Raw genomic sequence first — 13,105 nt, forward strand, 5'->3', positions numbered from 1 at the left:
CTTTGCCCACCTTTGGATTTAAAAAGTCATTTGGAGTTTCTTTCTTTCTTGCCGTATTGCTCCATAGCTACCTTTTAGTGTTCAATTTTATTGACCGGTAGTTGTTTTTTAAAAAAAACAAAATGAATTAAATTGTTGTTGTACATGTGCAGAAAAGCTACCTGTAAATAATAGGAGTTAGATCTTCTGAGGATAATGTGCATCTCTTCTCCCTGGTCATCTTTCATTTGCATTGTGTTTCAGCTCATAAACATGTGTTCTAATGATGGACAGAGAATGTATGAGGCGACAGCAGTGGGTAGCTTGTTGGCTGGAGGTCCTATCATTGCTATTCTTGGCATGGTTTATAACGTCATCATACTGGGACCAACAGGTTTTTTGGGATCGGCAGTCTTCATTCTCTTCTACCCAGCGATGGTGAGTAGGTGCCTATTTGCATATGAGTTGAAGGTGTATTTAGGAAGGAGAGGTCAGAAGGTCTGCTTCAATCAAATGTGATTCATTTTTTATACAAGTAGTACTTCCTTTGTGTAAAGGAAAAAGCGTGTCAGCTGCATGTTGATAGTCACATATGAAGGTCAAACATGGATCTTCTTTGCTAGATGATACACAGAAATTAGGATCAATTACAGTTGTGGTAAATCTGCAAAGAAGTCAACCACACAAATAGATATAGTTCCCAATGCTTTTTGATTAAACTATTTAGGGAAATGTCTGTAAAAACAATAAAGTCTAAAAATATAATTTTTTTAAATAAAAAATACCCCTTGTAATATATTTAGTTAATACACAATACAGAATGTTAATCATATTGCAAACAGTACATCACATACAACCTAAACACCCAATATCTAAACAGTTTTTTAAAACTAGTACAATGACTGCCATACAAAAACATAACCCTAAATTGTTTTTACTAAAAAAAAGTCTTCTGAATATTACTGCATTTAGAAAGTTGTAGCTTTAAGCAAGATAAAGGAAACGTGGTTTGTTCGTGGCAGACTTTGTTATTTCCTTTTAATGCTCCCTGCCACTTATCCTGTGCCTGGATGCTTTCAGATAGCCTTCCTTCCTTCTTGGGCAGCAAGACCCCTAGAGATGAGAAAACCACCGTTAAATCATCTAGCACAGCCCTGGTGAACTTCGATTAATCTGTGTTGTTTGTTGTCAAAGGGGATCCTACTGTGTCCGCTCTTGGGTTTTATGGTGCCTCTTTTCATTGCAGATGTTTGCATCCCGTCTCACGGCTTATTTCAGAAGGCAGTGTGTGTCTGCAACCGATGAGCGTGTCCAGAAAATGAATGAAGTTCTTAATTACATTAAGTTTATTAAAATGTATGCCTGGGTCAAAGCCTTCTCTCAGAGTGTTCAAAGTGAGTGTCAGTTTTCTTTCTCTCCACCTCTCAACAATTTGGCAATAAAGAGACCTTGCTAGATCATTTAGCACTCTGCTTCGGCTGAAACCTGGTCATGACACTGGAAACTTCTTTCCCACTGTTGTTGAACTTGTGTGGCTGTTTGTAATGCGAGAGCCAATCTTCCTTCATTGCTTGGGATTGCTAGTCTTAAAAGTCACCCACTCCAGTGCTGGGCATTTTAAAACCTAAAACATAGGCATATTATTTATTTTGGGTATTAGTACTAATCTATATCATCATTTTGTTCACCTATAAGTTTGGTTCTGGAGCATATCTGTGATGTCATGACTGATAAAGTTATCTAACTAAAACGGAGAGCTTCAGACATGTGATGTGTGTTCTGCTTGTCTCATGTGTTTTGCGGTTGTGTTCTCTATTCTCAGAAATCAGAGAGGAAGAACGCAAAATCTTGGAACGTGTTGGATATGTCCAGAGTATCACTGTAGGAGTGGCTCCCATAGTTGTGGTCATTGCCAGTGTGGTGACCTTCTCTGTTCATATGATCCTTGGCTATGACCTAACAGCAGCTCAGGTAATGTTAACTTCAGATATGGGAATGGGCAGGCTGGGTGGCTGAAATCATCCTATACCTGCTTCTGAAGTGGTCTAGCTTCTTCCCATTGCTATTACTGTCCTTTCCTATGGAAAGTGTGTGGAGAGAGCTTTCCTCCACCTTGGTAGTTTTAAAATCGGGGGTGAACAAATAAAAGCAATAATTACCAACTTTAGGATCAAACTTCCCCTGTCCTCAAGGGCCTTGACAAAATGTCAGTGGAATATCAAAGGGGAGGTTATTTCACAGGCACAGAGCCACCACAGAGAAGGCCCTCACACGCACTGTTCTCCCCCCCCCCCACACCATTAGGGGCTGGGGCTACAAGCAGGGTTTCTTGGGCTGATGTTAATGCTTAAGCAGGTTGATACAGGAGGAGGCATCCTTTTAAATATAGTGCTAAAAATTCTTCCATTTGTGTTTCAGGCTTTTACGGTGGTTACAGTGTTCAACTCGATGACCTTTGCTCTGAAAGTCACACCTTTTTCTGTGAAGTCTCTTTCTGAAGCATCTGTTGCAGCTGACAGATTTAAGGTGAGCAGTCACAATCTTGCTGCTTTTAATTGGCATGGACTGGGACCTTTATCGTAGTCAAAGGTGCATTTCTAGGAGCACTCATGTGTAGTCTCTTCTTAGCTCCTTTCAGCTCAAGAAGAGTGTGATGTGGACATAAGTGACTTCTCTTGAAATTGCAAGATTGGCTATTTGACTGTAATATACTGACTCAAACCTTAAAATGTGCACTTACCTCCATGTAAAAGTGAGTGTAGGGTTGCATCCTTCTTAAGCATAAGCCTGTAGAGAAACATGCATTTGCAAATGTGAGGATTTCAGGCTACAGTAAAGCATATAGGTAACCATAATAGTTTATAGTATCAATGGGTTGCTTAGAACAGTGACTTTCAGTCTTCAGAAAACCATATCTGTTTCTTCTGTGGAATCCCTGTGAGTTGCAGGAGACTCTGCGGCTTATTTTAGGATGTTCAGTCCTTTGCAGTAGAGAGCTGTCTGGACTGCTAGACCTGTGTGTGTTGAGAGTGCATCTCTGAACACAACCAGGATGCACATTGCAGCTTAGATATGCCACACCCTTCCCTTTTTCTCTGGGCTTCTAGGAGTTTTTGGCTGAAGCCCAGCTCTTTCCCCAAAGTCAAAGCTATTTTACATATGTATGTTTATATGCATCTTATATGCATAAATGGTGATTGGATCTTTAAGATACTGCCACTTGAACAGTCAGAAATTCCTCAAGCAAGCTAGCCATTTAGCCCATTTTAATAATTTTTAATTATTTGAGAGAGCAGCAGCGAATCATTACAAAAAGATACAAAGAGGAATCAACTAAGTTTTACTCAGAGTAGAGTAGACCTAATTTAGTAGTCCATTGCAATTCCCATAATTATTTCTGGGTTGGGAATTGGTATCTGAGGGAAAGGTGCATCTTGGTTGGAAATAGCGGTTTAACTAACTGGAAACTGCTTGGTTTTCATCTGATTTTTCTGTGTCAAACTGTTTGACAGATATTGTGGAACCTAAGAATATATGAGTATATGGATGTGGTGGAAAACATGATAAAGAGCCTCTGTACTATCCTCAGAGTTTCTTGTAACTTGTCAAATTCTTAGGCAACTGAATTTTGTGCAGGGAATTCAGCCTCCCTGAACACTGGCTAAGAAACATTTTGCATCCCTAAGTCTTGTGGGATTTCTAATGAGCAAACCTTTCCTCTGCTTCCTCCTGTCACTCTATGTCACCCTCCAAACCCTGAAATTCAAGATGAATATTGGGGGGGACGGGACGATATTGAACCTAACCATATTTGTGTCCAGAGAATGCTGACTCTGCAGAAGACTCTCTGTCTGAGAACCACCACATTCATGGCTAGCCAGGCCCTTTGGTGGACCTGGAGTTAGTTTTCACTAATGAGCTACCTTTTGCTCTTCAGCTTCCTTCCACTGTATAGCCTGATGTGTGTTGCTGCGTGAGTGTGCCGTAGGCTTGTCCCCTTCCAGTCTTGACCAGGTGTCTCATCTTTGCACCTCTCTCACAACTCCTATCAGAGTTTGTTTCTAATGGAAGAGGTTCATATGGTAAGGAAAAAACCAGCCAACCCACACACCGCCATAGAGGTGAAAAATGCCACCTTGGCATGGGAATCCTCCCATGCCAGTGTCCAGAGCTCACCAAAGATGACTCCTAAAATGAAAAAAGACAAGAAAGAGAAGGGCAAGAAGGAGAAGATGAAGTTGCAACAACGCGAGGGACAGCAGACAATGCTAGCTGAGCAGAAGGGTCAACTCTTAGTCGACAGCGACGAACCGCCAAGCCCGGAGGAGGAGAACAAAAATGTCCATCTAGCAAATGTGCGGCTGCAGAGGGTTCTTTACAATGTTGACCTGGAAATCGAGAAGGTGAGGAATCAAAAGCCTCTCCTTTGAATCAGAACTTAAAAGGCTGTGTTTTGTGTTTGCGGCAAATACATCAGTGCAATGATAGACATTTTAAGTCCTGAAAAGAGGGTCAGGCATGCTACAGAGCTGTGATCTACTATATAGCCCCACAGGAAGGGTCCATGCGAGTGCTCCTATAGGTTTTCACACATAAACACCAGTGCTGTGTATAATAAGCGAAAGGCTAAAGTGACTTCCCTTCAACACAGTGTGGAGCCAGTGGCATAGTGGTTAAGGTGTTGGACCTAGGACCCGGGAGACCGGGGTTCAAATCCTCACTTAGGCCACCCGCTCATTCTCAGCCTAACCTACCTCACGTGTTGTTGTGAGGATAAAATGGGGAGGAGAACTACATATGCCACCTTGAGCTTATTGGAGGAAAGGTGGAATATCATTGTATCTAAATAAAAATTAAAGCAAAAGTCTTCTCCGGTACTGCAGATTTCTTGTCTCCCTCCCTCCCTCCGCCCCTCCCAATTGTATAATCTAATATTGTCAGTGATTCCTCTTCCCACCCCTTGCACTTGTTCAGTTAAATGCTTAAGTGGTGAATAAGATTTCTTCCTAGCCTGAAGTACTATTTCTGTTACAATAACATTTCTTTTTATGGTCTAACCTAGGGAAAACTTGTTGGCATTTGTGGCAGCGTGGGGAGTGGGAAAACCTCGTTCATTTCAGCCATTTTAGGACAGGTGAGAAACAATCTCATGTTTTCTTGTTTCTTCACACTGTTTTGCTGGCTGCGTTTGCATTCTGCCTGTGAGAGGAGCAGGATGTCTGTGCTGCCACCCTCTTTGCCGCCAGCAGTTGCATTTCGCTCAATGTACCTTTAGTCCACATGATAAAAAATTTATCTGACCTCAGACTTGGATCATAAAAAACAAGTGAGGCATGCTTAAGATCTTAAAAAGTCTTAAATAGCTATGCATGCTGAACTTGAAACAAGCTATGCTTTTTTTGTGCTCGAGAGGTTGAGCGGGGCAGGGGGGAGTATAAGAGGAAAGGAAGGAGGGAGAAACTTTCCCATACAGATGTGGAATGGCATCATTTCTAGACTTTCTTCTGCTTGTTTCAGATGACTCTGCTGGAAGGCAGCATTTCTGTGGATGGAACATTTGCTTATGCAGCCCAGCAGGCCTGGATTCTCAATGCAACACTTAGAGACAATATCCTCTTCGGGAAGGAATTTGAAGAAGAAAGGTTTGTAAGCTGTAGTAATATAATGACAAATTGTGAATGCTCAGCCTGTTCCAGCTTGGTGTGAGTTAAAAAAGATACTCCATTTGTCTCTTTATTTCCATACTATCATTGCGTACCTTCTGAGGCAGTTTTGTAATATCATGTACTGCCTGCCTTAGTCTGATTAAAAGTTTGCAATTTCTGGCCTTTGGTATATTTGCTCCTTTTCTAATTTTTCATAGCTCCTTTTCAGTCCTTCCTTCCTCTGTTGCCGCTAACACCATACCTGGAAATGCTGCTGTTCACTGCTATTTAAATATGTGTTTTTTCCAGGTATAACACTGTGCTGAATGACTGCTGTCTCAGACCTGATCTGGCTATCCTACCTAATGGAGACTTGACAGAGGTAGGAATCTTGTTGGGCAGCCACTCTCCCAGGGCAAACAGCTCACTATAAGGCCAGGCACTCTCACACACCTCATGTTGGTGTACTGGTCTATTGGCCATGTCATGTTCTCTTTCTGCCTTTGACTGCACTTACTTCCCAGGATTCACAAGCCCAGTGAGCTATAGCGGTGACCTATAGCGGTTAGGTGGTTTGGTTCAAATGTAGAGGAAACGTAGTGCAGGCCTTCAATTTTTGGGGGCCAATAAACACTGATTCCCATCTTGCTGGGCTATCGTGCAACTTCTCAGGTCTTTGGAAGAAGGACAGGATATAAATGTAATGGAAAGATAAAGTCTTTCTGTTTTGTCTTAAGCTATAAAAAGGAGATCCTTTAACAAAGCATCTTTAAAAAAATTCCTTCAGTAGCACCTTAAAGACCAACTAAGTTTATATTTTGGTATGAGCTTTCGTGTGCATGCACACTTCTTCAGATACCAGATATTTTGCTTCAGATATCAGATATTTTGCTTCGACTCAGACCAACACGGCTACCTACCTGTAACTAAAGCATCTTTAACTTAGATTGGTGAACGAGGCGCAAACCTGAGTGGGGGGCAGCGCCAGAGAATCAGCCTCGCTCGAGCTCTGTACAGCGACAAGGACATTTACATCCTTGATGACCCTCTCAGCGCCTTGGATGCCCATGTTGGAAACCACATATTCAACAGTGCAATACGGAAGCACATGAAGTCAAAAACGGTTCTCTTTATCACCCACCAGCTGCAGGTACACTTGTGGTTCTACCCTCAGCCTCTCCATCAGTTTGACGTGGGAAAAGTAAGTTTGGATGAGGGTAGATGCCGCTGTTGAGAGTAGCTGTTAATCTGTAAAGCCAAAAATTGCTGATCGCTCTACAGAGGGGAAAGGTAAGAGGCATCTTCACTGGCGTAAGTGTAAGCGTAGAGGGGAAGGCAGCCAAGGGAATCTGCAGGGAGAAACCAAGGGAATGCATCCAGAATTAAATCAGCCACACGCACAGTAGACCTGGTGGTTAATGTGCAGAAAACGGAAATGAGGCTGCAGCAGTTGGGTTTTCAAGTTTGGAAAAATCTAGTGGATCATAAAACAGGGATGGACATTTTAGACGGAAATAAACTGCTTTTGAAAAAACAATAATGAGGTTCTTCAGTAAAGCTGACTAGACACAGTTTCAGGATAAAAAGATGGAAGTACTTTTTGGTGTAATTGTAATTAAACCTATTTTATTGGGCTAGTTGCTTCATGGTATCGTGATAACCTATTAACATTGGGGAGGGGGAAATGAAAAGGGAATTTGGGCATAGCAACCTCAGACAGAAATTATTCTCTCCCTGTCTTTGGCTTTGTAGTATCTTGTGGATTGTGACGAAGTGATCTTCATGAAAGAGGGTTGTGTCACTGAGAGGGGAAGCCATGAGGATCTGATGAATTTGAATGGTGACTATGCAGCCATTTTTAATAACCTGCAACTGGGAGAGACTCCACACATTGAGGTATCTGTTACTACCTTTTCTTATGCTTGCAAGCCATTTGTTGCAGCTGTCATGGAAAGTGACTAGTCATTGTTTTTTTTTCTTGTGGATAGGGGAAGTTTCTACTGAGAACTGTATCTGTAATTATCTTTGTTGAATGTGCTGTTTCAGAGTTAAAATAGGTTGTGTCCAATTCCTCCCATTTGTTTCCCCCCAGATTAATGTAAAGAAAACCACAAACAATTCATTGAAAAGGCACCCAGATAAAGGCACTAAAACAGGATCTGTGAAGAAAGAGAAAGCAGTTAAGAAGGAAGAAGGTACAATTTTTCACCCAGAAATGCATGCAAACTTCTGCTCAAATGGAACTCTGGCTTAAAGTGATCTAGTCCATGAGTGTATTCTGTTTGGATTTAGTACATTCCAGATAGTTTTCAATACAGCTGACAACCTGGTTTAGGTGTGGATGACCCATCTTGCCCTTTGGCATTTTAAGCTTTAAGGTCTTGTGTACCACAGAGATGTTGGTTAATCATTAAAACACAGCATCAGGACAGAGAAGTTTGTGTTACACTTGTAAATTTGCATTGAGTGGTGTGAGGGCCTGAATACTGATCAATCTATTTGTTTTCTTAAACTATATATGCCATGCATAGATTGGGAAATCTGTATAAGGATGCTGCTGAAACGTTCACAGTACAGATAGCAGTCTCTGAGTCTTGCCTTGTTAGTCTGCTCACTTCTTGCTTCTCTGTCTCTCTCTCCCCCCACCCTCCTCCTGTGTATGTGTGTGTTTTAGGTCAACTCATGCAGCTGGAAGAGAAAGGCAAAGGTTCTGTCCCTTGGTCAGTTTACGGCGTCTATATCCAAGCAGCTGGAGGCCCCATTGCTTTTATCATCATCATGGCTCTCTTTATATTGAATGTGGGCAGCACTGCATTCAGCAATTGGTGGCTGAGTTACTGGATCAAGCAAGGCAGTGGGGTAAGAGCCAACAATATATTTGATTTGCTAGTGGATTAAGAAGAGATTGTCTTCATGGGATCACATGGTCTCTGCAGTCCTTTTAGCTGTAAATGCCAGGCTAGATCCTGCAAGGCATGTGCTCTTCCACAGAACTACAGGCCCACCTGCAAATCCTCCCATAACAAGGATGAGAACCAGCCAGACAGCAGCTCTGCTAAAGCACCAGCCTGTCATTCAGTGGATCACAAATATCTGTTGTTTATAAAGTGTTTTCAGACATTCTGAACGCTTTACATACATTGTCTTGTTGCAGTACAGTCAAACCTCGGTTGTTGAACGTAATCAGTTCCGGAATCCTGTTCGGCTTTTGAAATGTTTCACAACCGAGGTGCGGCTTCCAATTGGTTGCAAGAGCTTCCTGCACTCAAGCAGAAGCCGCGTTGGACATTCGGCTTCTGAAAAACGTTCTTAAACTGGAGCATTTACTTCCGGGTTTTTGACGTTTGAGAGCCAAAATGTTCCAAAATGGAGGCGTTCGGGAACTGAGGTTTGACTGTACTTAACTCTTGTAGGGTAGGTCGATATTATTTTACCCACATGACCTTGTAGGTTGTTGAAATTTACAACAAGAAGAAAGTAAGCTCTTTGGGAGATGGGGTAGTTAAAGCTTATAGCAATCATATGCAAAATGAGCTTAGAGAGCTAGTAATCAAAATTGTTAATAACTATTTCTAGGGAGGCTTTGATACTGGAGCAGAACCAGGTGGCTGAGAGACAGCGTCTGTTGGTCCAGTATCTAGAAAGAGCTAGGAAAAAGAATGGAGAATGACAGATCTGTAAGTGCAATAATGTATACAAGGGAAAGTTTTTTTTCAAGATAATTGTCAGCCAAAATAACTTTACCTCAGAGGGAACTTGGCCTTATATTGTTGCAAGAACAAACTTGTGAGCCTGATTTGATGGTTTAATTAAATATTTGCTTTGACGTTAAAGTGCATATTTAACCATATTATCCTAGACTTCCAGAAGGACTCTAAAAATTCTACCAGCAGAGTTTCATTCATAGAAATATAGAAATTCGAGGGTAATCTAAAGTTTGGTCAACTGACTGTGAAACAGGGCAAATCTATATCCTGTGTATGTTCTTGATTTTTAATAGAACTCTACTCTCATGTTGGGAAATGAAACAGTTGTGAGCAGCAGTATGAAGGACAACCCACATATGCATTACTACGCTGGCATCTATGCGCTCTCAATGGGTATCATGCTGATTCTGAAGGTTGTGCGTGGCGTCGTCTTTGTCAAGGTATGTGTATGTCCCCAGAGGCAGGAACAGAATGGCGGGTTTTTTCGTTTTGTGCAGCAGAGTCCAATGGCCAGGTTCACTGAGGTGAGCCAGCTTTGTGTCGTATCACAGAGAAATATTCCTTCATTTCCTTTTGGTACCTGCCTGTCATCCCATGATGTGTCAGGTGACTCAGATTCAAGGGAAAGAATCGGAAGCACACTCAGACTGGGCTACAAATGGAGATCCCTGCTGAAAATGGGATTTGTAGTCACAGCTGATTGGTGCTCGGCTGCCAAATCTGCTTTTGGCTGGGTTTCATTCCACTCTGGAGTTCCTGAGCCCAGGGGATCCCAGCAGCATTTGTAGCCACCATTAATCTGCACCACCTACCAACCTGACTTTGCCTGTGCTTGGGAGCTTCTCTTGAGTGCAGCAAACAGTCCCAGCAAGGTGGCATTTGGTGGAAGATTTAAAGTGTATTGAATACAAGCTCCACTTTCCAAGGAACAATTGAATGCCTCCTTTAAGGCTCCTAGTTCATTTTCAGCTGCGTCTGTACCTGCCCTGCACCTGATTTTGCATACGATGTCAGTTGTGGGGCAGGTGACGGGGAAAATAGACTTGCAAGCCAAATGAGAACCCTGTTTGGCTTACCCATGGACTGAAGATTCTCCCCCTCCCCATCTGTCCAGTTGCCACCACCCTAGTTTGAGTCATCCCAGATACCAGTTAGAAAGCATTCCCAGGGCTATTTCTCTGCACAGTCTGCTTTTTCTTTTGGTACCTTCACTTCTTGCATTGTGAGGAAGGAAAGGAGAGATGCTTCCTTGTGGTTGCAATAGCCTAGCCTCTTCTCTTGAAAGGAGCTAGTGGGAAAGATCTTGAGAGATGTTCTGTGAATCTCCGTTTTGAAGCCTGTCAGCCAGGGATGGGAATCTGTCCTTCCAGATGTTGGACCACCTCCCATGAGCCCCAGGCAGTTTTAAGTGCATATACCAGATATCTTATTCTAATGCCACAAACTTCCTTTATTGTCATTGCAGGGGACATTGCGAGCCTCCTCCAGGCTCCATGATGAGCTCTTCCGACGGATTCTTCGCAGCCCTATGAAATTTTTTGATACAACTCCTGCAGGGCGAATTCTTAATAGGTTCTCCAAAGACATGGATGAAGGTAATTGGTCTCTGTTAATGACCTATACTTGGTCTCTGTAAGTGACCTGTTTGGACTAACTGGTAACTGTGGAAAGGATGTGTTTCTGCCAGGGCTACCTCTTCTGGTGACAAGCTTTCTATGTGTAGATTCTTTTTTAAAAAAAAATTGGCTGACATTCAAGCATATAACCCATACCCATGTGGAAAATAAATATACAAGAATAACTGCCAATTTGAAGTGGTGTGGTTCCAATATGACTGCACCACATCCTTTTTTTAGCATGTTGAAACACCCCCCCCCAAGATGTTATGGAAAATTTTAAAAATGCATGTAAAATACGAAACACATCTATGACTGGTGGGGCAGAGTAATTTCTTTTATGTATTTGTCAAATTTATATCCTACCCTCTGCCTCCCAAAGCAGCCCAGGGAAAGTCCTTACTGAAAACTAGTGGAGTTTTAAAAAATAATTTTTATTACATTTTCAATTTTACAATTCCAAATAAACATTTGACAAAACGTCCCTTCTTCTCTTTCCATGGTTCATTTTGCATATACATCCGTGCATATTTTACTATAACCATTCAAATCAGTTTTCCACATTTACATCCATCAAAAATTATTTATTGAATTTATCTTAATACTGCCAGCGTTTTCAGCTGTAAACAGTTATTTTCCATATATTCCATATATATAGTGAGGTTTTTTCCAAATGCATATAGATGAAAGGGGAGAGCATGACTCCAAATGAAGATGTGGGTCAGGGTTTTTCCTAAAGTGGCAGCTTGGTATTTCTGCAGCTGAACAAGCCTGGTTGTAGATATGGTGACAGCGAAGTGGGAGAATAAGAGTTCTGGATAGATATGGCCAGGGTTGGAAGAATATGGTGGTATGTTTCTGTTTCCTGGGTGGAAGTGAGACCTGAATTTCTGAAGGAGAGCTTTTACCAGATCAGAACTCTTTTTGTGTTCAGTCTCCTATGTGAAGACTGCCATCTCCGTCTATTTTTTTCCAGTTGATGTTCGCCTGCCATTTCAAGCGGAAATGTTCATACAGAACGTCATCCTGGTGTTCTTCTGTGTGGGAGTGATCTCTGGTGTCTTTCCATGGTTCCTGATGGCAGTTGGGCCCCTTGTCGTCCTTTTTATAGTGCTGCATGTTGTATCGAGGTAAACGCAACCGTTGTTCAGGGATTCTGCAGTCATGTTCCCCCAGACAGGTGACACGAGTAGTTTGCAGGGCCAGATATCTCGCCCTTCCAACTGATTCTTTTCTTTCTGCAGAGTCTTCATTCGGGAGCTGAAGCGTCTGGACAACATTACACAGTCCCCGTTCCTCTCACACATCACATCAAGCATTCAAGGCCTCTCTACAATTCATGCTTACAATAAAGGGCAGGAGTTTTTGCGCAGGTTATTGCTCTACTTCTCTGAAACACAGTATTTGCATGTTACTGGACTCTCTCTCTATATATATATATATATATACTGACTGCTGTCATTTGACTACAGTCAATTTTTTTGGTGAAATTTCTCTGCATTTAAGGTAAGCTACCTAGAATCCTACTAGTATTTCTCTTCATTTTCCTTTTAGATATCAAGAACTGCTGGATAACAATCAATCACCCTTCTACTTGTTCAGCTGTGCAATGCGCTGGCTCGCTGTCAGACTGGATATTGTCAGCATTGCCCTCATTACAACCACTGGCCTAATGATTGTTTTCATGCACGGTCAGATTTCGCCTGCCTATGCTGGGCTGGCCATCTCCTATGCTGTTCAGGTAATGGCTTCCCTTCTGAAGTTTTCAAAATTGCATTTGAATCTTTGAACTCCAGGTGTAAGTAGGAACGCCATTCTTGTGCAGTAGCAAAAATATATATTTTGCCAAATTTATAATAAAAGCTAAAAACTGGCCACCCTGCTTTGCCTCTTTGTCTGAGCCCACAGACGTTGGCTGAATTGCTGTGATATTACATAATACCATGGAGCTTTTTTTCTTTTCTTTTTGCCTTTATGTTAAGGGTGACTCAGAAACCACAATTAATTCAGAATTCGGCTGCAAGACTGGTGACTGGGAATGGCCACTGGGACCATATAACACCGGTCCTAAAAGACCTACGTTGGCTCCCAGTATATTTCCGAGCACAATTCAAAGTGTTGGTGCTGACCTTTAAATCCCTAAATGACCTCGGCCCAG

The 13,105-nt window shown here is 42.1% G+C and overlaps 1 protein-coding gene across 7 annotated transcripts in view; it reads left to right on the forward strand.

The window, feature by feature from the left end:
* Positions 1-13,105, forward strand: part of ABCC5 (ATP binding cassette subfamily C member 5) — a 48,086-nt gene that overhangs the window by 25,702 nt on the left and 9,279 nt on the right. For 6 of the 7 annotated variants that reach the window (XM_088669289.1, XM_035133620.3, XM_088669291.1 and 3 more), the window contains 17 exons: positions 244-417; positions 1,226-1,373; positions 1,802-1,950; positions 2,398-2,505; positions 4,032-4,382; positions 5,042-5,113; positions 5,497-5,621; positions 5,934-6,006; positions 6,571-6,774; positions 7,377-7,520; positions 7,717-7,819; positions 8,299-8,483; positions 9,625-9,771; positions 10,797-10,926; positions 11,924-12,077; positions 12,192-12,320; positions 12,502-12,688. In XM_088669289.1, coding sequence (XP_088525415.1) covers positions 244-417; positions 1,226-1,373; positions 1,802-1,950; positions 2,398-2,505; positions 4,032-4,382; positions 5,042-5,113; positions 5,497-5,621; positions 5,934-6,006; positions 6,571-6,774; positions 7,377-7,520; positions 7,717-7,819; positions 8,299-8,483; positions 9,625-9,771; positions 10,797-10,926; positions 11,924-12,077; positions 12,192-12,320; positions 12,502-12,688 — 2,583 coding nt within the window. The remainder of the gene's footprint in view (positions 1-243; positions 418-1,225; positions 1,374-1,801; positions 1,951-2,397; positions 2,506-4,031; positions 4,383-5,041; positions 5,114-5,496; positions 5,622-5,933; positions 6,007-6,570; positions 6,775-7,376; positions 7,521-7,716; positions 7,820-8,298; positions 8,484-9,624; positions 9,772-10,796; positions 10,927-11,923; positions 12,078-12,191; positions 12,321-12,501; positions 12,689-13,105) is intronic. The other variant, XM_035133621.3, reaches the window with a different exon arrangement.

Source organism: Zootoca vivipara, chromosome 5 (assembly GCF_965207765.1).
Source record: "Zootoca vivipara chromosome 5, rZooViv2.hap1.1, whole genome shotgun sequence".
NCBI lineage: Eukaryota > Metazoa > Chordata > Lepidosauria > Squamata > Lacertidae > Zootoca > Zootoca vivipara.